Here is a 27,312-nt window from a genome sequence, read left to right on the forward strand (position 1 = left end):
ACTCAGGTCAGAGTTCCGGATCAAGTCTGGGATGATTGACATTGGGATGTTTGATTCCCACATGTTCAGACACACCTACAGGACTTTTTAGCTGAACCAGCGGAACCTGAATCCTTGAGAGCAGTTTTAAGAATTAAGAAATGAGAAAAACAGTGCCACCTTTATATGAAATGTTGAATGATGAGTTCATTTAAAAAAAAAAATACACTTGATGATCTCAGTCCCCAGCTATTGACTGACTGAGGACCCCCAGTCAGCCAGATATTTATAGAGCTATTACAACACAATTGCCCTGGTGTTCATAATCTTTTGGCAGAGTGTTGTACTTGAAACATCTACCATGGATAAAATTGAGCTTCTCTACTCGTCCCTGCTGTCCAGTGCAGGCCCTTCAGTTCCCCCCCCCTCTACCAGTATCCTTGCTACATGACATCATCGGCACATCTGTCGCAATGACAAAGACCAAAACACGGTCCAAGCCTTTGTCTCCGTCCCTGTGTCGATTCTCCTGACAGGGCGCCACCTGACTATGGCGCTGGTGAGTCACAGGAAGCGAGCATTAAGCTAAATGTTACACGGTGCTGACCCTGGCCGTGACCCTGATGATTGTTGGGTAAACAGAATCAGCCGGGTCGTCTCTGAGTCGATTTGATCGACAGTCAATCATGCATGTGTGTGAGTGTGTGTTCAAGGGAAAAGTTAAAAAAATCTGACACATGTTTAAATCCCAAAGTCCCAGAGCGATAATTCCTCACATGTGAGCTTCTCTCAGATCCGACTCGGCTCCTCGGACCAGCTGCAGCCGACACGAGAGAATGGAGACGACAACTCTCAGGAGGGTCATGTGACCTAGTGGCCCAGACTGTCAATGAAACAATAGTTTGAGAAAATATTTGACAAAAAAATCTGCTAAAAAAAAAAGTCCTAGTCAGGCCTAAATCTACCTATGGACCTGTGAGCCATTAACCCATGAGTCTTAAACCTTCTCCATTGCTGCATAAAGTATTCACAATTGTTTTTGTAAAAGTTCTTAGATGTGATGTGAAGTCTCTGAAAAATACCTCAACACTCTCAGAGACATTACACTCGAAAAAGAAAATTAATCTTAATAATAAATACATACATTTACTATTAAAAAAAACAACCATTATGGCTCATGCTAACAACAATATAGCAGAGAATAATAATGTAAAAATAAACAAAACCATCAAAGTGACAATATTAAAAAAGAAAAATGGAAAGAAATGACCAAAATCTCAACAGAAACTTAACATTTTCAAATAAAAGAGTATTGTTTTGGTTGTGCTTGGTACTCGATTCCCAACTTGATTTATTAAATATTAAAGATATTCCGTTACTTTTGTAAATGTGACTTGTTCAAATTGTTGCTCTAATGATCTTGATGGAATACATATTTTAACTGAAATTAAAATATTATACAACTTTGTTAGAGGTTTGAATTCAAGATTATACTGTATTTACGAGTCTCAACTTTGATTAATATAAAGCCAATCATTTTCTTCTAACAATGAATACAATTGAGAGAGTTCACAGTTATACACACAAACTGGTTTTCTTCATTTAAAGTCTCAGATCAAACTTTTTTTAAAGTAAACTTTTAACATTTGTGAAGGTTTTTATAGAACAGTTTAATTAATAATATATATTTTTAATTAAATGTATTTGAATTTTACGGATTAAATATCTCGAATAATGATTAAAACGACGAATGCGATTTTAGAAACTTTTTAACGCGATGAAAAGGTTGACGCAGAGGTCAGCAACACGTTCTCTGGTCGTTTGTCGCCCTCTACAGGAAAACTTACGAATTGTAAAATGAACGCGTTTTTAAAAATAAACATAATTTAAAAACGTTTTTTTTTATTTTGTTTTTTTTCATACTTTATGTTAAGTAATTTCAAAACAGGTATGTTGAAATAATGAGGATTGAGGAGACTATATCAAATACTTACAATTACGCAAATATTGAATTTGAACCGATAATAAAATCGAATAGTCAATAATCAAACGAAAGTTTTCCATCCACCAAAAGTCATGCTATATTTGTTGTTCAAATTAACTATTAACATGAACAACCGTCAAATGAGGATAAGTAATTGAAACAATTTATGAAAATTATAATAGGCAAATTGTACATAGTGAAGGTTTTAGTTTAATGTATTAGCTTCTCATTCATTCATCTTATTAATTTCGCAATTTGAAGAACGTTTGATTAAATTAAAAAATAATTGCACTCAAGTAAGTCTTTATACATTTTAATAATTAATAACAAAAAAAATCCAAACCCTGCTCAGACATTTCAATCAAATAAATATATGATTTTGTCAATTTAATTATGACACCATTTTATATTTAATTTATTTTTATTTTTAAATGGTATTATCCTCTGATAAATGCATTATTACAGTATAATGTATAGTTTAATTATTTATTTTTAATTACACAAATCTAGATATTAACAATCAAAATCATCAAAATGTAAAGTAAAAATAAATAGTAATAGTGAAATACAAAAGCGTTCAATTGAAATACAAATAATACCCTAAGTAAACTTCAAACTATGCAAAAACAGCGCACCTGAGAAGCATTTAATTTATGGGCTCCTGCAGTTAAGCAACATGTCTCCAGGTGACGCTGAAAACTGAATCCAGCAACACATGTAGTTTACATTACAGACTGAACGTTTATTTTCCTTAACACTCTCCAAATACAAAGCTGTTGCTGCAGACAGTCTTGATACACGTGTTCCCTTCGCGTCTGGATCAATAAAGTTATCTATCTATCTATCGATCTATCCTCTCTGTCAAGCTCCACTTGTTCGCATTCGTATAAAACATATTTTTGTACGAGATAAACGACATTACATGTATTACGAGATTAGAGTTGTACAAAACATACAATTATTCCGAGACGTAAATCGAACAAAAATACATTTATAATGAGATTATCGTTATTAAAGGTCGCCGTCATTAAAATGTTCTATGACCACTAGAGGGCGCCAGAAGTTCAGACTGTTCCTACATTGAAATACGTGTTGATGCGAAATTCTTTTGTGACCTCTGTGGCCAAATGGTCGAGCTGGGAACTGCACACCTGCTCAGTAAAAGGTAGGAGGCCCCAAAAAAACACAAATGCATGTTTTGCGACAGAATAAGAGAGAAGAAAGAGCGATCATGTGGATTCTTATCATGTGTAGAAACACACAGTTTGTCAGGTGTTGCCAGGCAACACTGTTGCTCTGTAGAATGAGGTTGGTGAGTAGAAAAATAAAGATATTGAAGGGCAGGCTTAATGGGTGGAAGTTGAATCAAGAAGCTGTTTAGATCCAGGGAGAAGCCACCACAGGTCCTGGATGCTCGTGGAGAGAACAGCAGCTAGTAAGGAGGGTTGAGGACAGACCCCCTCCTCCCCGGTGGCACAAAACCAATGAAAACCTCAATAATGCAGATAATGTTTAGGCCCACTGTTTTCATGGCAGTTCAGCGAGAGTGAGGTTTTTGGGGGCAGTGGTTGGAACAAGTCCTGCACCTATTGAGACCCCCCCCCCCAACCCCACCCCCTCCCTCAACTTCCCTCCTCACTCCCTCACTCCTGTACCAGACCTTCTCCAGGCAGCCATGCAGCTTCTCCTCTCCATCACAGTCCAGCTGGGAGCTGCAGCAGGCTGACTCGATTCACTTTCCCCGAAAAGTTGAGGAGACCAATGCACAGCCATGAAGATCTTCTCAGCCCACAGTGCGCTGCTGTCGGTCTACTATCCGCAGATCTTCCTCATCCTCACCAGCGGTAGCTACCTGTACGTAAGTCCTACACAAACTTTTCTCTGGAAACATGGAGCTTTTGGAGTACAATTTGGAACATTTAGAATTTCTATCCAAATAATCTGTTTACATTTCTTTTTTAATTTCTATAAAATAAGTATAAATCTCATTATATGTTGCATTGTTTAGTTTACAAAAGCTTGTTTTCTACATGAAATGTTTGTAGCAGTGGTACCAACAAGTCCCACCATTACCACGAGATGATCAATCAAGTAAAAGTACTTTATTTTATTAAAAATGTATTAAAAAGTGAAGTAAAAAAAAAAAGAAGTATTATTTACAGTGGAAAAAGGCAATCCCTTTTTTTGTCGTCGCAACGCGTGCGTTAAGAATCACTAATTCAGGCTATTAATCATTTTAAAGGTGCGATTTATTTGGAAAAAAATCTTGCTAATTCTTGTTTGGATAACAAAAAGCGGTTCGATACAAATTTGCTAATTATTTTTTCAAGAACAAAAACCGCAATCATCAGTTTTTCTTCTAGTAGAGATCACAGATGTTGCCTTTCTGCACATTGTTTTCATTCTTTGCTTAATTAAATACTTAATACAAACTACTGAATAATGAGCTAAAATGTTGTGGTTTTTGAGAGAATTAGTTTCAGGCTTTTCGTGGACCATTAAGAATATACCAAAAATACATAGAATAACTGTGGAGCAGATGTACTACTGTAGAACTAGCGCAAGGCATTTTATACCGGGCAGCACACAAATAGAAAATAGATTAGATCATTTATTTTGAATTAATTCAACAGGAAGGTTTTTTTATTTGGAAAAAAAACAGGTTGTGCACTTTTGTTACAGTTGTCCGTCTGTGACTAAAAACAAAAAACTGTTGACATCAAACCTGCAGTTAAAAAAAAAAGGTTGGGAACCACTGCTCAACAAGATTGTTGAATATAAGTGTTATTTTTGTAAACTATGTGCATCCATTTTGTCAAAAAAAAGGTCCCGGAAGATGCATAAAACAAATGTTTTATTTTCAATTTTAGTGCACTGTCTTCAGTAGTGGCTCTTGGGGCCAACATCATCTGCAACAAGATTCCGGGTCTAGCCCCCCGTCAGCGGGCGCTTTGTCAGAGTCGGCCCGACGCCATCATCGTGGTCGGCGAGGGCGCTCAGCTGGGCATCAACGAGTGCCAGTACCAGTTTCGCTACGGCCGCTGGAACTGCTCGACTCTGGGGGAGCGGACCGTGTTTGGACAAGAGCTGAGAGTAGGTCAGTGTGACTTCAGTCGACATCTTGTCAGCGCTCGCTCTACTTGAGCTACGATTCACTGTGAGCATGTTAGCGAGAAGGTCTATGATGAAGAGGTCCTGGGTGTGAGAGTGACTGGGAACATATGAATGACCTTGACATGAAAAAAAAAAAGGCAGCTATCAGGGCAAAAGGGTGATATGGCAGTGGACGGCTTTGGTGATGTGAAAAGCAGGTGGTCATAATGTAAAGGCCGGCTACCGTTAAACACACACTCGTCTAATCTGCATACAGCTGTCCATCATCTTGTGTGTCTTGGACGTGACGTGGGTCGACCAGGCCGGGCTATTCCCCAAAAACATAGTTAGCAAACCTTCGTCAACATTTCACTGCGATCTATTTCTCCCAGAAGCCTCTCTGCTCCTTACCTGACCCGCTTGTGTAAATTGTGTTCGAGTCGGTCCTGTTGTGCTGCGGGTTTGGATCCCTGTTTAATCTAGCAGCTCTGGGAGCAATCACTTCTGCATGGGACACCAGCAGACAGACGTCTGGACCCTTCTGTCGGGAGGAAATGTCTCTTTTCTCTTGTGGCGTGCAAACGAGCTCCAGCAGATACCGACGGCTCTGTGTTCGGCTCCAAACTTCAGGAGGATTCGGGGTTATTAGAAATACATAAATTAGCCCGTTGAAGCCGCTTCCAGGAAGACGCTAATCAGCAGTGGAAAGTTGGGCATTGAGCGACCACTCTGGTCCTTTGAACTCATTAGAGGCTGAGGAGGACCAGAGAACATCACGCTCACCACTAATGGGAGTCAGCTCTGCAGCTGGATGGCAACAATTGGACTCAGTACACGAAACTGCGATCGAAAAACAAATGGCGGGTGCAGGAGGACGGCTGTTCGGCGACCGAGCTCTGCCGGTGAGAACCAGGCTGCAGCCGGGAACGTTTGGAATATCTGGCCTGACGAAAGAAGGTTTCAGAGTTTGTTATGAGTTATGGAGGAGTGGAACCGCAGTCCCGGCGTTTCCCTCAGCAGTCCGTCAGGTTGGAAAAGAGCCACTTGGAATGCTCCGAAAAGAGTCCGTCTGGTGAGGATGGATATCCGGTTACTCACCGACCACAGTGCCAATAGTTTAATCTCTTACTGCGTGTCACGAAATGTAACATGGTGTTTATTATTCTAGGAAGTGACACCAAAGAATCACTTGCCGTCAAAATGTCAGCCACCTTCAGATTCAGAAGACAAACGTACCAAAACAGTTCAGTTCACCCCAAACTGTTATTATTGTTTAACCCCTGTGTTATCTCAGGGTCAAGGTGACCTGAAGGTCTGAAAACAAATGTGTTTATAGTATCCCGTGTGTTATATCAGTGTCAAGGTGACCTGAAGGTCTGAAAACAAATGCGTTTGTAGTATCCCTGTGTTATCGCAGGGTCAAGGTGACCTGAAGGTCTGAAAGAAAATGTTTATCCCTCGTGTTGCTTCTGGGTCAAGGTGAACGACCTCCACCAATGCATATGTATTTATTGAAGCCATGAAGGTCGATCACCTTGACCCAGAGACCACACAAGGAATAATATAGTTACATTTGTCTTCGGGCCTACGGGTCACCTTGACCCTGAGATAACAAGGGTTAAGAACAATAGACTCAACTGGTAGATCGGCTGTGGTCACACAATTGGCCTCCAAAATAATTTTACTCCCCAAGTAATAAACCTCTGTGTGATCTGTAACAAATAAACTTGGGAAAGTAAATTTGTTTTATGGCAAATTATTGTTTTTGTAAAAAGATGAACACCTGCACCGCTTTCATAGTCACCGGTGCTACCTTTATATGTGACATACAGTTCTAGATTTCTTTTTTTTCTAGCTAGTTGCTTTAGCTACCTATGCTAGATGTAACAAATGTATGAGTTATTCCTAAAATATTCTGAACCAATGTCGACGTTAAACAAGTTGTAAAACAAACAACTTGTGGTCTTTTAAATTTAACTATTTTGTTCTCTGCAGTTTAAGTAGAAAGATACTATACTGACTTAAATTGATCCTTCAACAAATGTTACCCGTAAGAGACCTGAATAGCTCTTGACTGCTGTGTGCAGGCAGCAGAGAGGCCGCCTTCACTTACGCCATCACTGCAGCAGGTGTTGCCCACGCAGTCACCACGGCCTGCAGCAGGGGCAACCTGAGCCAGTGCGGCTGCGACCGCGAGAAGCAAGGCTACCAAGACGACGAGGGCTGGAAGTGGGGAGGCTGCTCGGCCGACGTGGAGTACGGCGTGGAGTTCTCCAGGCGCTTCGTAGACGCCCGCGAGATCAAGAAAAACGCCCGTCGGCTTATGAACCTGCACAACAACGAGGCGGGACGCAAGGTAGCGTAAGTGGCTGACGCAGAGGAAATATTTTCTGTAATCTTGTTCTTCTGGTCACCAAAAGGTTGTGATGACAACTTTGTCTTTCAGCTCCGCTCTGATCTGACTATAATCTCATGATTCTTCTCCTTCTTGTGAGAAACTTAAAGGGAAACTAATGTGTTGATTTAGGTGTTTATTAAATAGTTTTTGGACTTTTATTGTACTCATCAGTATGTGTCTGTACGAGACTCTTTTTTTCATTGAAATATTTGCATTAGAAAATGTACTTAAGCCCCGCCCACTTAAAAAAAAAGAAGTCTCCACCTCAAAGGGATTCATTGTATAAACAAAGACACCATTCTCCCTGTGCACAGTGCCGTCGCGACACGTTGCCTCAGTGTTCTTCTGACTAACGTCCAGCTCTTTCACAGAAACTGCTCTTAGAAAAGCCCTTCACTGGAAGAGACTCGTTTCAAAAGCAAACGTAAACAATCGTCCATCATCTGTAGCATAAATATCATATATGTGATGTTTTTAATCGACTCTTGTTTTCATGCTAACCCAGCATGCAGTAGTATACATGTGCTACCACTGCTCCGCCATTATGTGGTCAGCATAAAGGTAAAGATAATGACTCGGTCTTGAATTATACTCACAGGTCTTTAACGCAAAGTTGGCATCGCAGTAAGTCTGCTACAAATCATGGTGTCCACAGTCCCCACACATTTCATGATTATGATTCATTTGGTGGTATTAACACTTCTAAAGTGAGCATTAGATCCTGATGTATGAGGCGGTTCAACAGTGAACATTAAGAGGGAAAAGAAAATATATACATATACCGGATTTAAAACTGGACTCTGGTTTACACTTGACTCCTTGTTGAGATGGTACTAACTTCACTGGAGACTGTGTCACTGAAAAAATAAACAGTTATTAACTTAACACACAGAATTACAAGATTCAAAATTGACTTGAACCTGAATAGCAAACGTTGACATGGTTCTTCGGACTATGTGCCTTTTCTGCTCAAATTCAGATCCTGCAAGAGAGGATAAAGCTGGAGTGCAAGTGTCACGGCGTCTCTGGTTCCTGCACCACTAAGACCTGCTGGATTACGCTGCCGAGGTTCAGAGAGATCGGCTACATGCTAAAGCAACGCTACATGGAGGCCGTTCAAGTGGCGCCGGTCCAGGCCTCACGTCTACGCCAACCGGCTTTCCTGAGACTGAAGGAGGTCCGCGGCTACCAGAAGCCCACCGACACAGACTTGGTGTACTTGGAGCGTTCGCCAAACTACTGCGAGGAAGACAAGGCGACGGGTAGCCCCGGGACTCGAGGGAGGCTCTGCAACGGCACTTCGAGTCTCATGGACGGCTGCAACGTGATGTGTTGCGGGCGCGGCTACGACATGCACCACTACACACGAGTCTGGCAGTGCAACTGCAAGTTCCACTGGTGCTGTCTGGTCACATGCAACACCTGTAGTGAGAAGTCAGAAGTCTTCACATGCAAATAAGGAAGAAAAAGAGAATATTTATTATTCGTTTAATTTGCACATTTGGTGAGGCAAACAAGAAATTAAGGTCAAAAAAGGAACTGTCTTAAGTATTTTTTAATTATCTGCCTACAGTTCTTAAGCCACATTTACACATAGAGTATCAAGAAGAATCTTAGAAAACTTGTTTTTGAGATTTCAGGAAACACTGAGCATGTGTGACTGTGTAAACCAGTAGAAACGGTGATGTATGTTCTCCAACATCACAGGAGGAATCTCAAGCTGCCCCTTCTAAAAAAGGTTGCCAGACACAAAATCAAAATACTGTAAACCTGCCCAACAGAACAAAATAATGCAAAACACAGCCATTGTGCAAATGAGTTTACAAATGAAAGCTTTTTCTTTAAGAAACATTATCAAAAAGAAGCCCAGATAGCCAGAAACATAACCAAGCTGGCATCCTGAAAAAAGATGGGGGTAAAATCTTCACCCGACTATGTATCCATGGTATTAGAGCTCCCCAGTAGGTTTACTCATATTGACCTTTCATGACCACATTAAAAGGATCTTCTCTTGGCACCTTATTTTATGTATCAGCCAGGTGGTGAGGCAGCTCCCGAACTGTGACTAACACTGTACGCTGTTGAACACTGAAAAGTAATTTATGTCACATTTCTTCAAGAGATGTGCGAAGGCAAGCAGGGAAACAATTAAGCACTTACCTAACTATTTGGAAAAGTTAAAACCCATTCTGGCACTTCTCCCTCTTCCATTCATCCTCAGAGCCCAGAGGCCACACTAAGTCCACTATCACTAATCTGGAAGTCGAAGAGGCAGAAACTCTTCACATTTTTCTATTTTGAGCACCAAGACTCTCCATCCCACTTAGTGTTCATTCATTGTTTTGTTATTCTGAGAAAAGCGCGTAAGCCTCACGGGAACCCTCCCGAGGTACATTCAGGTTCAGATACCATTCCCATGAACCGCAGAGATGTGGAATTCCACCATGAGGCCTGTTGCTTACACAAGGTCTTCCAGCGCGGTCGGGAGGATGGCTTGTGCCCCAGCCACGCCGAAGAGGATCAAAGTCCTCGCAGCTATTTTTGGATGGCACCCTTAATGCATTCACAAGTGTTGATCTAGGCCTTCTGTGACTGACCAAACAATTTCAAGAGTATATTTTTATACCAGGAATGTGGCCCTTTCATTTATAGGACAGTGAAATGGGTCAGTGTTTAAATTGTAATGTACTGCGATGTTGAATAAATTATTGGAAATGTATGCTTTTGCTCAAAGAATTTGTTCAACAACCAATCCCAAGGCCTGAGTAAGGATTAGAAGTCTGGACCTCCGATGAAAAGGAGGCATAATGCCATCGATAGCAAATGTCCTAAGCATCTAGACCTAGACATTAGCTCTACTCCGAGTGTCCCAAGTATGACTCAGCGAGAACATCCACAAATTATTTGGAGGCATCTCCTTATACAAGAGCAAACCTCTGGTCTGGTGGCAACACTAATGTGACACTGTAGAGTCAGAAGGTGACCAGACAGTTCCACCTCATTCAGCACGGCTGGCTCTTTCCTGTGCAGCTGAAAAGCATTGCAGCTGGTCACTGGAGCGCACCTAACGGCTGTTTTGTTAGCCGTCTGAAACCCTCGACGGCCGGAACCCCGTACGCTCTCTCCTCTATGATGCTGGAATGGGTGGAAATCCTGGACAATTGTTATATTTTTGTTATTAAAAATCAGGAGCAGAAAAACAGCACAACTGTGTGTTGGCAGGATGGTTCTCTGTTCAGCCAAAAGCCGAACAAAATATGAAAGGGAACATTCTTGCGAGCGGATGAGGCTCTGAACTTCATTTACAACAGCTGTAAGCAAGGTTTTTGTTACAGGAAAATAGTTCTGAGAAGGAGAAAAAGCCCAAAAGGGAACTAACAAGAAGGCTCTGGTGGGCAAACATCTTGACGTAAGGGTCACAACGGATACTCAAGATGACTGAGGGGCTGGTGACAGATGGAGTTTTTGTGTGGAATAAAAGATGCTTTATAGCAGTTTTCTTTTGTTTTTAAGTGACAGAAACAAGCTTCTTGCTAATGTTTGTACTTTTTTTCTTTCGAAAACACCTTCTAGACTCAACCTCGACATTAATCAACCTCACACATACAATGTCAACTGACTCTAGAACGTGTCATCTAGTGCAGAAATGAGGACGGCGTGAAATCTTGTTTGTAGACCTTGGTCACAGCTGGTGTAAGTGGGTAGATAGGTAGAACTTTATTGATCCCTCAGGAGGTCTCCTTCGGGAAATTGTTTTTCCAATTAGACACAGCAATACAGACAATTATTCATAAAAATAAGAACAAGAACAAAGAGAAAAAAAAAAGAAAGAACAAGATGACACAATCATAAAGAACATAGATCAAAGACAAATAACAGAAAGAAAAAGGATACAAAGATTAACATAGAATAGAATGTCAAGATACTTTCGCTCCACTCCTGCCCCCAAACTGTACAATCTAATAGCACGAGGAATGAATGAGTCCCTGAGTCTATTAGTGTTGCATCTGGGGAGGAGCATTTGTGCACTCCATCTGCTTCTCTGCTCACTGATGACAGTGTTCAGAGGATGACTGTCAAGGAGAATGGCACTTGGTAAATGTTCTGCCACAAATCAGAAGGTGAGATGTGGTTTCATCGTTTCTTACCACGGCTGGACATCACAATGTCAATCAAAGTAGTTTATGGAAACAAAAATGTTAAGGGTTTTTGTTAAAGAATAAAAACCCAGTTATGTCACAACACGTTCAACAATTGTTCAGGGAAGGGTCACCACCCTTTTTTCCCCACTGACTGGTTTAATGTAGGACTGGCTTGAGATTTTAGAAAACAGCAGAAAATCAAATAGTATGATTGGCAAAAGAAAATAAATGTGATTTTCAGGAAAAAGACATCTCACCATAACCCCGAATGATAACAAAATGGTCTCATAAAGAGTTTATGTTTCACACATTTTACTAGTTTACAGGGACCGTTTCAAGAGTCACTAATAAATTCAACTGAAATTAAATAAATTTGCTTTTATTTCTGTAACATAGGCCTCACAGATCAGTATCCGGCATTTGGGGACATTTTTTTTATAGTCTTACACATTCAAGTCAACACAGAGTGAGGTAAAAGCAGCAAAAGAAGCAAGTAGTATAGGAAGGAAAAAAGACTTAAAAACACAGAATTATTGACATTTTTTTTATTCTAGCATTCTTATGATAAAGAGAAAGACTTTATATGAATAGTTAATTTTAGAGGTCACACCAGTCATAGTTGTTGTTTTTCGCACACAGCACAGCACTCAGATGAGAGGAATCAGAAAATAGGAATAATAAATACAAAGCAAAATACATCAAGATAATATCTTTTCATGATAGTTCAAGTTTACAAATTCAAAAATCAAGTCACTCTTGTTTGGTCTGTTATATATATTTTTGCTCACATAGCCGTCGTCCACCAAGATAACAAGCGTGAACAGACGTGAACCTGATAAGCAAGGCATCGAAGAAAGCTGCCACAGGCGACACTACATTCACATTTTCATGATTGTGAAATGTTAAGAACTATTAGCGCACATGCTGCTCCTTAATAATCTGCAAGCCCTTTTCAGAAAAGTGACGCAACATACATTGTGTCACTAAAGTGAGATTTTACACATGACATTTTTTTTTCCTCAAAATATTTCAGTCAGACCATGGAGAGTGGAGCAGCTAATTCTAAGCCCTTCCAGACTCCCCCAAGTTGTACTGAGCACCTGATTGATGATTTAAAACATAACAATTAAGGATTATTCCCAGCATTTTCACAGCACCTATATTTTAAAACTGCATGTAACAAAAACAATTTTACTAAAAAACTGTTTCCACGCTAGCCTGTAAGCTAACCTTGATGCGCCGATTCTAACACAAAAGTAACACAAACACACCAGACAGTTGACTCACATGACCTTTGGAATCTGAGCCATGGAGTGTCTGATTGTGAAATGATAAATAAACATTATAAACTTAAACTAATCAAGGATTGCCCTGACAGTATACAGTTAATTTCCATCAGGCAACCGTTTGATCTTCCTGAATGCAGCTAAAGAATTTGCAAGCATCAGAATTTCTAGAAGACCTGCAGAAGCTGAGCATAAAAAAGAATGTGCATGTGTGGACTGAGTGCAGCGGAGTAATACTGACCAGCATGTTAGTACAAAGCATGAGGAAGCTTCCCTACACTTCACGCGTTTCCCCTCACTCATCTTTTCTGCTGGTTTTTAGCAGCACCTTCCCATCTCGCTCCATCACCTGGTAGCCCATCGTCTCCAGGGCAGAGTAGTCGGTCTTGCCCAGCTTCTCCAGGGAAGAGACCAAATCCTGGTTCTGCTGGTTGCGGTACAAAAGGTTCCTGATGGCAAAGATGGACCACTGCCTGATGACTGGAAGCGCTGATAAGGACAACAACAGTTCAGTTGATCTGATTTTACATCTGAAGGTCCTTTATACGACATAAACATTGAAGCACATTTCTTAAAAAATACTTTTAATGAGGAATGGAAAATGAATATTGACAATCATTTGTGTATCAAATCAAAATAGTTGTTAAAAAAAACAAATATTTAAAAGAAATATACGTTTGAATATTGTTACGGGGAATAAACATTGTTTATATAAATAGTTATCAATTCCCCTTCATACAGCAAAGTTACGAGTTGATAAAATAAATTACATTACATTACATTTTGTCTCCATTTACCCATTTTTATCTTTTTATAAGTGCACAGTAGCACTACTGCCATTATTCAACTTTTTTTTACATGGAATATGCTGTTAACTTTTTTGATACCTATATGTACAGAATACTTTCATATTTTTTATTTTTCCTCATATTTTGTTCACCTTTATCGTTCCAAGAAGTCTTCTCTAAATGTATCGAGCAGTCCAGTCATCGTTTTCCCCATTTATGTTTTATTGATTAAATAATTGTCATCTTTTAACATATACTGTAGATTAAATTTAAGGATATTCAATTTTAAAATATGATGAATATGTCGAATAATACATGTTTTTTTTTATTCCTTTTATTTTTATTTTTTTAACAGTTATCTCTATCATCTTAATTTACATGTTTTATTTAATATCACTTTTACACTTTTTGCATGTTTTCACTTTTATAATATTTTCCCATCTATTCATTCATCCATCTTCTTTTTCTTTCAGGAGACATCCTGACAAATGCCCAAGCCACCGCAACAGGGTTTTCTTTGAGGGGCAGCGGTTCTACTTTGAATCTCTCATGAACGGTTGAGCTTCTTAGCCCAACTCTAGCTTGTAAATGCAGCAGTGCAAGGATACAGTGGTTGTTGCTGTCGATGATGCAGTTGTCCAGAATCAAGGGAAGACCGTCCAGCTCTCTCACCTGTCATTGAGATACAAAAACACAGTTTATTAGTTCAGGAAATCTTAAAATGGACCACCTCAACTCTCATCTCTTCATCTGGAGCTGCAGTACTATTTTGAATCTCTCTCCAAAATGACTTGCCAGGATGAGAATCAGCTCCTCTAAATCCGAGAGAGCTAGATGATAGGAAAAAGGAAAGTCTAGGCCTCCCTGCTGAAGCTGCTGCCCCTGTGACCCAACCGTGTATAAGCAGGAGAAGACAAAGATGAAAATAACAAGATAGACTGCAGAGTAGCTGAGCAGTTGTTCCATCACCTCCCACTCAGAGTCATGAGTTGAACTCAAAGAGTTCCACTTGAATCTATGCAATTTGTTGACTTTTGAGGATATCGTCAGTTCAGATGAGCTACCAGCCAGACGTTTAGCTGCAGAGTGACGCTGACCACATGTCAGCACCCTCAAGTCCACATGGGTGGTCGGAACACATTTCCACCATCCAGAACTGAATCAAGAATTCAGCTTCACAACATCTGCTGTCGTATCGATCTGTGTCAGCAGCGACGCACCTACGGAGGATAAAACCTCTAAAACGAGCCGCGATGGAATGTTCCACATCCAGGCTCAAAACCAGTGTTGTGTTAAACAGCGTGATCAGAGATCGCAGGAAAGTCGGCTCCCGCTTCACCGGACTTCGTCTCATTTGCTATCCCAGAAGAGGTCTGGTGGTTTTGATGATGAACCCGAGTCGACCGTCTGCCATTCCACATTTGGGATGCTCCATTTGAAATTAAATCGTTTGTGATGAATTGATCAAAAGAGGACGTGGATGTGAAGAGCCTCCAGATCACAGCAGGAGAAAAGGAATACATCTTTGCGGGATTAAAGACAATTGTTGGCTGACATTAGAATTCCACATTTGGATTAAAGTATTTCATTTAAAATTCTTCAACAATTCATCATCGAAAAGATGGTCACTGAATCTAAAGCGTTTCAAGTTCAGAAAACAGTTTTCCATTTTCCATTTTCTAGTTTAGTTTAATTTCATTGAGAATTTCGGTGTTGCGTTTCCCCAGAATAATCTACACAATAGTCTATTGTGAATAAAATAATACACATGATCTGAGACCCTGCAATTAAGGTTTGTTGAAACTATATTTCTTTATAACTGTATAGTGGCAATCTTTCAACTTGGTGGACTGGTTTGAACTGGCCATCTTTTTCATGTTATCACCGACGAAAAGAGATGAAACACAAGAACGAGATTATACTCGGACTCGGCTACAACAAAGTCAAGTGATGATCAAACTGTTACCTCAATCTCCTTGCAACACACAAGCTCTGTTGTGATTGAATATTGACAACTAAACAGTTCAACAAGCAGACCTGTCATCTAATGCATACCTTGTTCTGGTTGTTGGTGTGGTTGTAGCACAGGTTTCCTATCAGTCGAATGAGATGAGCCTTGAAGCCAAAAACTGGAGAGGAAACAGACTCTCCTTCGCCGCTCAGTGAGGAGAAGTCCTGGGCAGCACTGAAGATGTTCTTACTGGCTTTGCCAAGAGTCTGGACCTGCTTCAGGAGCTCTGTGGTGGTTCACAAAAATCACGATGAACATGTTACAACATTTAGATGCCAAGATCCAGAATCAATATGACATGTCAATTAATAGCATCACTAAATGTATTGTTAGATAATCAATCCTGAATAAAATGTTATTCAATTCTGCTCAATATTTTATGGACAAAAACAAAAAGACACAGGTATAAATGTTGTACTGCTCGTTTCATTCCAATCCTTCTACTCTGAATCACTGCTGCTGTGAATCTGATCAGATTATTAACTCACCCACTGTTGACACCAGAAGGTCCGGGTGGTCCTGAAGAAACATAAACTGTTTACGGTCAGAGGTCATCTCACATATCAGGTCCAGAAGAGTGATGACCATCAGCGCCTCCTGCAGGACACAGTAGAGATTAGTGAGAAAACTATGCTTTTTTGCTCAGGCAATGTTGATCAGTCATTCCATTACACATACAAGCTGTAATCCTGATATATTTGGATCAGGCTACATTTGAAATTGTGTTCATGTTCATATTTTGTAGTTTGCTATATCAAATCACTTCATAGCTTGACAATTAGACATTTGTTTTAAAAGGAGCATTAAAACAATATTAAGACAGTATTTGAGATTCAACAACTTGAAAGCAGACTTGATACTTCTGGGTGATTGAATCATCAGGTTACCTGCAGAAACAAGTTCTCACCTCCTCATTTGTGGCCTCACTGGTAGCCAGTGTAAGCACAGAGCCACAGCCCCTCTGGAACAATGTGGCCACAAACTCAGCCACACTTGGATGTACACTGGTCTCCTGAGAATCATCTTTGTTCAGCTCAGCATGGAGAAGCTCCAGCAGTGTCACTCTGCAACACACACGTCGTCAACAAATATTCTCTATAAAACAACTACGATGTTCAAATGATTCATAATTATTGAGATCACTTTAGCTAATCCATTAGCATCATGTGAACTTCTTATTTGGGTAAAAGTAAAACTTTTGGTTCGTAAATAAAGTGACCTCATTTTAAAGTACAAAATTTGATCAATCTCAAATAACCTTTCAGTGTGAGACATTTGTGAGTACATGGCCTCAACCAGAGCTGATGACTTCATGAAGTGCTGAGTTGCAATCAAAACCCTGCAAAGAAGAACATATGAAGGTTAATAAGAAGTAATACAGATTAGGTGACAGGCACTGCTTATTAACTGGAAATCTGTAGCAGGTTAGCAGCTTGGCCACAACCCTTTCACTCGCTTCCAACCATGGCAGCACCTCTTCTACACTTGCTGGATGAAACAGAGGAAAACTAGCAGCCTGATGTACAAAAGAAAGAGAAATAAATACTCAATCATAACAAGCACAGTGTCATAACACTAGCTGATAACCAAGCGTTTCATTTAGCTTCCCCTTTGCCTTAATTTCCAATTTTGGATAGCCCTAATAACAAAAGTACTTAGCCATTAACGTTGCATACACATCGACCAGTACGCATCTTTGCCCTGTGAGCAGAGGTACAATGTACAAGTGTTTTAAAGCTAAATCCGCTCGATGTTGGCAGCAAAGAGGCTTGTTTCTTCCTTTCTAGAGCACGGCGAGGAGCACAAGCGGGAGCACTTTGATTCATCAAAGTGGCCCACAGACCCTGAGTCATCGTCCTACAAGTACACAACTTCGTTCTGCTCCAAATATCTTAGTCAAGGAGGAGCAAACACAGAAACACACAGTGTGATTTGTGTACTCACAGCAGTGAATTGCTACATTTGCAAACAATAATTCCGTTGAGTAAAACTATACAAATCAAACGTCTTACGTCCAGTCCAGCCCAGGTTGGGTCATACACAGTTCAATCACCCTGAGAGCCAGAGGCAGGTCGGCAGGTTTGGATAGTTGCTCCACTTTGATCTCATCCAGACATGCATGGAAAACACTGGATGAATACTCTAGCGTCTTTTCGTCCTCGACACTCAGCAGTTTCCTGTCCCCAGAGTGATACACATTATTGTAAGAAGAAGAGCAACAGTAAGACATTATAAACTAAAACACAAAAACAACTAGAGGCAGAACACTTGATGAAAGGAAGGAAAAAATTAGTGATCCAGAACAATGAGAACATAATACGGTGACAGTAGTTAGGGTAGGAGAAAACGACAGGACTAGGAAAACTTTATGTACAAATGAAAACGAAAATGCTGAAATCTCCACCTAGTGGTTTGTTGACGAAATTGCAGATCAATTAAAAAATTCTTACCTGAGAAGATCTGAGAAGTTCTCTTGCCAGATTTCATCTTTACACTCCTGGTTGCCAGTCGCAATATTAGCAAGGAACTGTATTCCACAACGCAGGGCTGCATAAGAGGAAAGATAAAGAGCGCAAAGGTTAAAGTGGTGTCCCAAACACACATTATGTGGACTCACGTTCAAGTAGGCAGTCACTTCTTTTTTGTAGCATAGTCAGAACTAGTCTCAGGATTTCAATTGAAATTCCAATGAACCCTAAATTCCTGCAAAAGATTAAAAAACACACACACACACACACACACACACACATATATTATATATATATATATATAATATAACATTTAGAAAAGGAATTCTTACATTTAAAAACATGAATATATTTGCATTCACAAGAAGAGTACTTTATTTTACCTGAGTATGTTTTGGTTGCGTTCACTAAACGCACAAGAGTTCCTCTGAGCTCGGAAACACTCGGCAGTCAACTGCAAAGTCAATGAATCCGGATTCCGGTCCTGGCTGTCGACAGCTTGTAAATCATCTCGGAGTCGGCACAAGATTCTTAGGAGACTAGAGAAAATGTCCTCATCTATGAAATCCCTGTAAGGAGGATAATAGAAGACAAGAAAAACATCTTAATAAAAAAAATAGTTTGCAATGTTTCAGATCTCTCAGTAAAATCAATATACGCCCGTCCAACGGCAACATCGATCTTGGTAATGTCTCATTGACAACACCATTAATATTTGCTCATTATGTTATTAGCTTCAGACGTATTTCTGTTCAGAGACTTTAAGCACTTAACGATAACTACTAAAAAGAACCTTTTAAAAATAAATCAAACATCACTACATTCAGGTCACATATCTTTGATCAACCAACACACAACATGACTTGGAAACCGACAATATTTAAAAATGTAGACTCAAACTAGGGGTTTATCTTATGACCTCAGAACTCAAGGCAGAAAAGTCATTAGCATTAATAGTGTTGACCACAGATAGTTGTTCGATCTTCAATGTTTCTGTTCATAATAATCAATCATCAGTGCAAAAACAAAATTAATATTCATATGTATTTTTGGCTACAATTCTAATATGTTACAAATGAGTGTGTTGAGGTTATAAAGAAGTAGTGCCTGAAAAAAAATAATTATATAGAATGGTAAAGAGTGAAACAGTTTGAATGACGTACAAAAGATGACAAAGATGTTTGTTTTTTTACCTGAATATGTTTGACTGCCTCGAGCGATTTAGATGTGACAGGCACCCTTTTGAGCTACACTTTTCTACGGTTTACTACTTTTATCAAAACAATACACTCAAGTTGTCATGATGGGAAACAAGATAATAAAACATAGCGAGCAATGAATTAGCTAGACCGGGAGCTAACTTAAGCTAGCAAAAAAAAAGCTAGCAAGATTAGTTTCAACCAAAGCAACAACAAATAAATGACGCAGTTACCTCGTTTCTTGGTCGCGTAAAGCAGTCGTCAGCCTCTTCAGTGTCTCCAAGATGTCACTGTTGAGTTCCTCAGGTAAAGGAGTGGAAATAAGGACTCGGATCTGCTCCATAGTGGCTGTGGGAGCGGACATGTTTGCTGACTCATGTGGAGAAGGCGGCACTTCCGCTCGACATGAGCAACTATTGGTTGAATCCAGAGTCAGCCCACGTGCTGTTGTTTTCTTCCTCTTAGGGCTCCAGAAATAATCGTTGAATAAAAAAGATATCTGTTCACTGTTAGAAACCGCTAATACAATAATGACGACTATAAATGATCCGAAGGTGTGGCTGTGTCTGTACTGTATGTGTCTTATGATGGACTGCACTTCACCAAACTGCACTTCTCAGAAATATATTTTTTATTTCCAATAATAAAAACGTCTATTTATCTTACAACAACAAAAACCATGAAGGACGTTTACAATAAAATAAGATAAAGGTGCAAATACTGAAGCAATTATTCATCAGCTTCAAAACCAAAACTCTGATATGAAGACGTGGATGAGAACGACGTTACGATAAGACCGGACTCCAGAAGCATAGTAGTCCATGGCCACCTCCACTATCATGTCCTTGGGACCAACGATTGGTCTAATCTGCCGCACCACCCCTGAGGACAAGAAGACTTTGGTGAAGGACAGGAGTAATTGGTGGGAATCAACCACTGGCAGCTGCGATAGAAACTAATAATCTTTATATTATTTTCATATAAACTATTGACCACTCTCCTCCGAAGCTCTCACCTATGATCCGGCCCTGGTCCAAGTTCTTCACCACGTCGAAAAATTGCTGATCATCCTGGTAGACGATGCTGAAGATAACATCAGTGCCTTCAAAAGGAGGGTCACCCACCGTCACTGTACGCAGGTACACAACACCTGCAGGAGGAAGTAGATTCACACTTTATTTAAAATCAGAAAACCTCTTTATTATACTGAAGAAAGAAGCTGACTAAGCAGTTGGTAAAGAGGAGCAGGTCTCACCCTCCGGCTTGCTCAGATAGGTGAAGGTGGGCAGAGACAGAGGGGTGTGGGTGATCGTGTGGGTGAAATCCAAGTTGCAGTTGTAGTCGCCAGGCTGACAAGACTTGACGCATCGTAGACTGAATGATGAAAGAGACACATGAGAAAGTGAACCCATGAAAAACATTTGAACAGGAACCAAATTATTAATAGAAATGTAATTCCTTTATAATACTGTAACTAGAAATGTCACATGAATAGATTCCGTGTATTTAAAGTAGAAAGGAGTGAAATGGATTTAGATTCTTTTTTTTTTTTCAGTCAGAAAAAATATCATGAAGATTTTATTAAAATTATTAAAAGTACAAAGATACATTTTCCTACACGTACCAAAAAGTATTTTGCAATTGAAAATTCAGAGACACACGATTGACTACAACATTTCTTATTGAAAAAGAGAAAAAAACGTCCTATATGCGCATTTCTGTTTGAATGACAATGTTTTTTTCCTATGAAACCGAAAAAAATCGCGAAAAAAAAAAGAAGCCCAAAAACGTAAGGACTTATGGAGTACGTCTAGTCCTGAGAAGATTCTCGTCAGTAACTATCACGACGATCTTGGCCAAGTACAGATGGGATGTCCCGTGGCGAATGAGCTTCATCTCCACGGTGAGAAAGAAGTCCTGCGGTCCAGCCAGCGGGCTGGTCAGTGAGATCACTCCTCCGTGGTCCAGCTTCTTCACTGTGAAGTAACCTTCCGCGTCTCCGGCGATGACCTTCAGAAGCATGTGGTCGCCCGGGACCGAGTGTGAGGGTCCCATCCGGAAAACATCAGCAGGAACTGGCGTGTTGGCGGGGAAGGATATGTTGTAGAAGGAGATTCTCAGCGGCAACGAGAAACATGATGCAGGATCCTGTGTGAACTCGCAAGTTACGCGATCGCAACGGCTGGAAGGAGAAATAAGGCGGGTTGGATCGAGAGATGGAGGGATGGCAGGGATGGAGCAAAGGGAGAAGAGGGAGTACAAAGTTGTGTATGCCATGAAAGATGAGAGCATTAAAGCTGAAACTAAAACTGTGAAACCTCGTAAATAAAATAGTGTAAAAAATGTGTTGTTAGTGATGAAATTGTGTCACCAGCTTGAACTCACCTTTGAGAGGCCTGCACAAAGTTCCGGGGACAGTCAAAGGTCAAACATCGATAACCTCCGAACACGTTGAAGCATCTCTGAGTGGACGAACACAAGTGATTCCCTGACAAACACTCGTCCACATCTGAGGGAGAAATTCAAACCTCTGTTATCTTTACAACATCTCAACACCAACAGAGAATTCAAATTCAAAATGTTTTTTATCCATATATTTACTTTTGTCAACGTTGTCTGTTAAACTTTTGACCTTCAAAGCAAATGAGCTGAAACAGATGTGTGTTCTCACCTTGACAGGAGCGTCTGTTGGGGGCCAGTGTGTACCCGGTGGTTGGACAGGAGCAGAAGTAGCTTCCAGGGGTGTTGAAGCACTGGAACGAGCAGACGTGAGCGCCAGTGGACAGGTCGCACTCGTTGATGTCTGCACGAGATACACGTGTTCGCTCACATTAACTATGATCCTGAAACAAAACAAAAATAGAGACTCGCCTTCACACGTTGTGCCGTCAACATCGCTGAGCCGATAACCACGGTAACAATAGCATTGGTATGAGCCATAGACGTTGGTGCACTCCTGACTGCAGGGGGCGCTGTCGCACTCATTCATATCTGTAAAAAGATCGGCCATTCTTTTATTTTTGAAGAAACATTTTATTTTTTCCATTTAAATTTTTTAGGTCAACATAATATAAAATAATTTTAACGTAATTATTATTGTATTCAACATTTTATATATATATAATATAATAAATAATACTCAAAATAAACTTTCATTTTAACATGTTGTCTGTTTAAAGTAAGTTAACGGATGCTTTAGGCATTATTTAAATTATATAAATGCATTTATAATTTTTTCTTCTAAAAATGATTAGTTTCTTCTTTAATGTTATATACAATTTTAGGTTCCTGTTTCCCCAAAACTCACAGTATGACAGTTTAATATAACTAACAATATATGTTTAAATACTTATGTATTTCTTTACATTGTATTGTTTTTTGAAATTTGTTAAATTGATCTTACCTTCACATGTTTTGCCGTCAAGTGCAAGCCGGAAGCCATTTGAGCAGCTGCATCGGTAGGAGCCCTCGGTGTTCTCACAGTTGTGTCCACACAGACGTCCCGGATAGTGAAGACACTCGTCTATGTCTGGCGAGGCACAAGAGTGATGCAGCGTTGGACACAGACTAATAACACAAATGCACACACAGTCAAGCATAAGTACCTTCGCAGGTCTTGGAGAAACTGTTGAAGATGAAGCCAGCTCGGCACTCGCAGCGGTACGAGCCCACCATGTTGACGCAGCTGTGACCAACACACACACTGCCACTCCGACACTCGTCAACATCTGAGGAGAGACCGAAATTGGATGCATGTTCCGTTATCCCCACATGCACATACACACCTTCACAGCGAGTGCCATCCACCGTCAGGTTGTATCCTTGGGCACAGTTGACAAGGTGTCTGTGACAAGTGAACGAGCCGAGTGTGTTGATGCAGGTCTCTCCGCTGTGACACGGGCTTGTGTTCACCACGCACTCATTGATGTCTGACAACAACACGCCATGATACAAGTGGTCACTGAGCATTTTAATAAACATCGATTTACAATTTAGGGTCATTTACATAAGTACATTATGAATTTTGCTGTCCCTCTCACCGTCGCAGGTTCCAGCAGCATCCTGGATAAAGCCTTCCATGCACTTATGTCGGGGGTTGCAGCGGAACGAGCCCTCAGTGTTGTTGCACATGAAATCTTCTCCACAATCATGAGTTCCATAGGTGCACTCGTCTATGTCTGGAATGTAGATGACATGAGGACAACACATTAAGTTGTGTCCTCACTGACACAGGAAGGGTTACTGACCTCGACACACGTTGTTGTTAGTGAGTTCATAGCCGGTGCCGCAGCTGCTTCCTCTCTGACAGCGGAAGGATCCGTTGTTGTTGATGCACAGATGTCCTTGCACACAGTCGTGAGTTCCAGTCAGACACTCGTTCACATCTGTGCCGAGAATCAAAAACAAAGAACTTCAGGGCAAAGTTGTTGATGCTTGTCCTGTTGTGATTTGACTCACCTGCACAGCTCACTCCATCTGACTGCAGCAGGTAACCACTGTGACAGGAGCACGTTCTATTTTCACACAGCTGAGAGCAGGCTTCTGAAAGCACAACAGACATATCTCTTGGTTTTACCCCTAAAAAAACAAATATTTATGTGTATATTTCTATATAAGGATACATATATTCATTTTTTATGCAGCTTAATCCCTTATGGGAGTTGCGGGGAGGCCGGAGCCTATCCCAGTTGCTTCAGGCGAAAGGTGGGGGACACCCTGGACAGGACACCAGTCTGTCGCAGGGCACACAAACATTCCCACACACACATTCATACCTACAGACAACTTCCCCAAGTTCCCAATCAAACTCTGTATGTTTTTGGACTGTGGGAGGAAACCGGAGTGCCCGGAGTAAACCCACACAACACAGGGAGAACATACAAACTCTACACTCGTTTGCTCCCTCCTGACCTGGAAGCAAACATGCAACCTTCTTTCTGTGATGCAATCACGCTAACCACAGCGCTACCGAGGACCCACTGTCCATGTATGTGTGAGTTTATCTCTTTATGTGTCTCTGTGTACTGATGTAGGCCTGTGAGTGAATGTTTAGATAGATATTATTTAGTATTTGTGGTGTATTTTTTATCATCAACGCTTGATGTCACCACATTCTCAACACAGACATACACGCCTCTGTACACCGTGTATGACCCTGGGATTGTCTATGAATGTCAACAATATCAAAGCTCATCACATCTATATTTTAAATTCAGACTGTGACCTCTCTAGTATCAGCGTGATTAGAAATAAGATTTGTTTACGAACCTTCACAGTTGCCAAGAGGTTCGTTTGCCAAGTAAGGCAAGTTGGTAATGTTGTTGCTGCTGACGGTTGGTGGAACTTCATCTGCAGATAATAAAAAGAAAAACAGTTTTTTTAGAGAAAGAGATACAAATATAATTAAATGTGTTTAGTCTTCACATGAATAAGACCTGAACTTAACATTTGTTCTTCATTCGATCATGCCATTTAAATCACAACCCAGAATGTGCCTTAACAAACCAACACTGAACTTCCAAAGTAAAGCGTTTGTTCCAGGCTTCAATTAAAAAGAAGTCAAATGTGTTAAGATCCCTGCATAGTCAGGCTTGAACGCGAGTCACGTGACACCATGGTAGCTTTTGTTCTACTCGCCCCATGGTTTTTATTGTCACACCTGACAACAGCAACAAATGGTCCAAACACCAGATGAACTTCAATAGTGTTGCTCAGGAGATTAAAACCTGAGACCAAATTTTGATTGGTGGTTCATCTGTAATGGACACAGTGGTGTTTGGCCTTTTTCTCACCTGCAGCTGTGGGTTTGATGTCCTCGTCTGGATTCTCACCACAGCACACCAGAGCTGTGTGTTTACACTGTCTGGACAGAGACAAACCTCTGATGTTGCAGCGTGATGGCCAGTTAGAAGCCAGCAGGCCCAGCAGGCAGCAGTCGCAACATCTCTGAAGGAAACACATTGTCATATGTACAAACACTTCCGTAATTAAAGAGAGTTAAAGGTCGCACTTTGGCTATTTGGGTCTCCCAATTCTCCCCCTGGAAGAAGTGTCTCTCGCAGGCTCCCTGCCAACGGGCCATCACCACTCCTTGGTCACAGTTCTTTGCCTCTCCAGCCTCAGCGCAGCACTGCTGCTGTATGATCCTGCACACCAACAGTGATAGTTAGCAATAAAATAAGTGAGAAGAGTTCCTCTTTTAAATGGTTTTAAGTAATGTTATCTTTATTAAAGCTCTCTCCATATGATGACCAGGTGTTGCCCCTCACCATCTCTCACTTCCCCCTCCTGACTATAAACACTGCAGGGGTCCAATTCTCACCTCGCCACCATGTTATTAAAGTCACAGACCCATTGAGGGCTTCCTGCTTTTAAAGACTCCTCTTCACCTCTTCAGTTTTCCCAAAACTCACAGTGATGTTTTATATTAATATAGTTTCATACATTATATTCATATAATTTTAGATACTAGATAACTTACACTAGATCCCATGTGCAATTAAAATGTTAAGTGAACTGAACGAAACTGCTGTCTGTCCACTCATTTTCCATCATTTCTTCACTTTCTAAACTAAACAATACTTAAAGCGGGCGAAGCCCAGTGAAATGTACCATCAAAACAATCCAACAAAGTCGATCCAATTTTGGTGAAATTGTCCTTTTGAGTAGTTTATTATAAGACTCTGACCATCTTGCTCTTAAGGACAACTTAGTCGTACCTGCAGGCCGGTGAATGAGAGAGGAAGGGCAGGATGGAGCAGTCCTGTCCTTGACCAGCTCGGCTCTGCCCGTCATTACAGCACTGCTCCTCTGTTACTGGTAGATACGCCACATCTGGTAAGTCTTATCAAAAGAACATGATAGTAAGCTTCCTGACACTAATCTGCATGTCCAGCAATGTTACTTGACCTGTTAAAATCCTTACATACTGGATAATGTAGTATTTCCAGCAACAAAATTGCTCACTTGTCCAATGAGAATATTAAGTGTATTCATAAACACAGCAATATTGCTTTATTTTACTACTTTTTGAAGTACCTTTCTCAAGTTTACAATTTAACTAAAAATAATTAGCATGCATAATACGATTTGATCTTTATTTAATCAAATAACAGAAACAAAAAAACGCAATATAAAAAATGTTTATTTCATTTAGCATAGATTGTTTATAAGTATAATGTAGTAATATCTCATTTTTCATTGATTCACTGCTAGTGTTGCATTTTTTGTAGTAAATAAAAAAGGTGGTTCAGATTTAGAAATGTATGCAATAAAGTGTCCAACAATTATTGTGATAAGGAAAAGTATAATATGGTAGTGCTGCTAACAACTAGTAAGTAAATATACGTATTACCTTTAAATGCAATCGTTAAAAAAACGTATATTTCGGAATTTAAATGTGATAAAAACAACAAATTGACTGATTGAATACAACTGAGAATTTGTGAATAAAAAGTACTCACCTTGTGAAATCAAAAGTCCGAATAAAGATAAAAGAGTAACAGTCCACAGAGCCATGACCTCCTCACGCGTGCACAGATAGACTGTACGGGGCAGGATGGCGTGTCAACCCTCGCTGGCTCTCGCTCCTCTCCCCGAGGAACGCGATTGTGGGCGGCGAGAGAGGAAGGGTTTCGATGCTTAGGGTCACCACGAAGGTCGCCAGGAGGATGTCAATTTACCCGCAACGAATTAAATAATCCTCTCCTGAGATTACCCCCTTATATGAACTCAATGGAAATACAACAAAAGGAATCGTTTCTGTTCTTCTGAACTAAACTTTGTGTTATTGTGGTATATTTGTTTCAGAATAAATCACATAAAAGTAGTTCCATTTCCAAAGGAATACATCTCTATTAAAATTATTCTTATCTCATTGTCTTTGTTGTGACCCTGTGATCATTTTAAATAGAGAAGGATTTTCTTTACCCCCCTTAAATTGAGATGATGTATACCTGGAGACA

The 27,312-nt window shown here is 40.3% G+C and overlaps 3 protein-coding genes across 5 annotated transcripts; 1 reads left to right on the forward strand and 2 right to left on the reverse strand.

Moving 5' to 3' along the window:
• The first annotated feature begins 3,720 nt into the window (after positions 1-3,720).
• On the forward strand, positions 3,721-8,992 carry LOC148084674 (protein Wnt-7b-like). 2 transcript variants are annotated; one of them, XM_087787815.1, is made up of 4 exons: positions 3,721-3,821; positions 4,834-5,056; positions 7,144-7,412; positions 8,434-8,992. In XM_087787815.1, exons 1-4 carry the CDS (start codon positions 3,735-3,737, stop codon positions 8,911-8,913), a joined length of 1,059 nt encoding a protein of 352 aa, XP_087643941.1. In that variant the 5' UTR covers positions 3,721-3,734; the 3' UTR covers positions 8,914-8,992. The 2 variants fall into 2 exon arrangements, with proteins under 2 accessions (XP_087643941.1, XP_087643938.1); XM_087787812.1 differs by having other exon boundaries at positions 3,721-3,817; positions 4,834-5,060.
• Positions 8,993-12,925: 3,933 nt separating this feature from the next.
• On the reverse strand, positions 12,926-19,716 carry atxn10 (ataxin 10). The gene is made up of 11 exons (XM_087787811.1): positions 19,582-19,716; positions 18,533-18,718; positions 18,299-18,384; positions 18,132-18,228; positions 17,694-17,858; positions 16,940-17,020; positions 16,589-16,745; positions 16,170-16,278; positions 15,726-15,907; positions 14,279-14,342; positions 12,926-13,362 (listed from the first exon to the last, which is right to left on the reverse strand). The coding sequence occupies exons 1-11, from the start codon at positions 19,710-19,712 to the stop codon at positions 13,178-13,180; spliced, it is 1,443 nt and encodes a 480-aa protein (XP_087643937.1). The 5' UTR covers positions 19,713-19,716; the 3' UTR covers positions 12,926-13,177.
• A 245-nt stretch (positions 19,717-19,961) lies between these two features.
• LOC148084676 (fibulin-1-like) lies at positions 19,962-26,923 on the reverse strand. Of its 2 annotated transcripts, XM_087786004.1 has the most exons (17): positions 26,812-26,920; positions 26,068-26,191; positions 25,359-25,494; positions 25,141-25,294; positions 24,617-24,697; positions 23,807-23,890; positions 23,596-23,733; positions 23,389-23,526; positions 23,134-23,277; positions 22,954-23,076; positions 22,752-22,877; positions 22,220-22,339; positions 22,020-22,151; positions 21,734-21,857; positions 20,604-20,722; positions 20,364-20,498; positions 19,962-20,230 (listed from the first exon to the last, which is right to left on the reverse strand). In XM_087786004.1, the coding sequence occupies exons 1-17, from the start codon at positions 26,864-26,866 to the stop codon at positions 20,091-20,093; spliced, it is 2,073 nt and encodes a 690-aa protein (XP_087642130.1). In that variant the 5' UTR covers positions 26,867-26,920; the 3' UTR covers positions 19,962-20,090. The 2 variants fall into 2 exon arrangements, with proteins under 2 accessions (XP_087642130.1, XP_087642131.1); XM_087786005.1 differs by lacking the exons at positions 19,962-20,230; positions 20,364-20,498; positions 20,604-20,722 and adding an exon at positions 20,730-21,530 and having other exon boundaries at positions 26,812-26,923.
• Between the last annotated feature and the right edge of the window lie 389 nt (positions 26,924-27,312).

Source organism: Callionymus lyra, chromosome 3 (genome assembly GCF_982586985.1).
Source record: "Callionymus lyra chromosome 3, fCalLyr1.hap1.1, whole genome shotgun sequence".
NCBI classification, from domain to species: domain Eukaryota; kingdom Metazoa; phylum Chordata; class Actinopteri; order Syngnathiformes; family Callionymidae; genus Callionymus; species Callionymus lyra.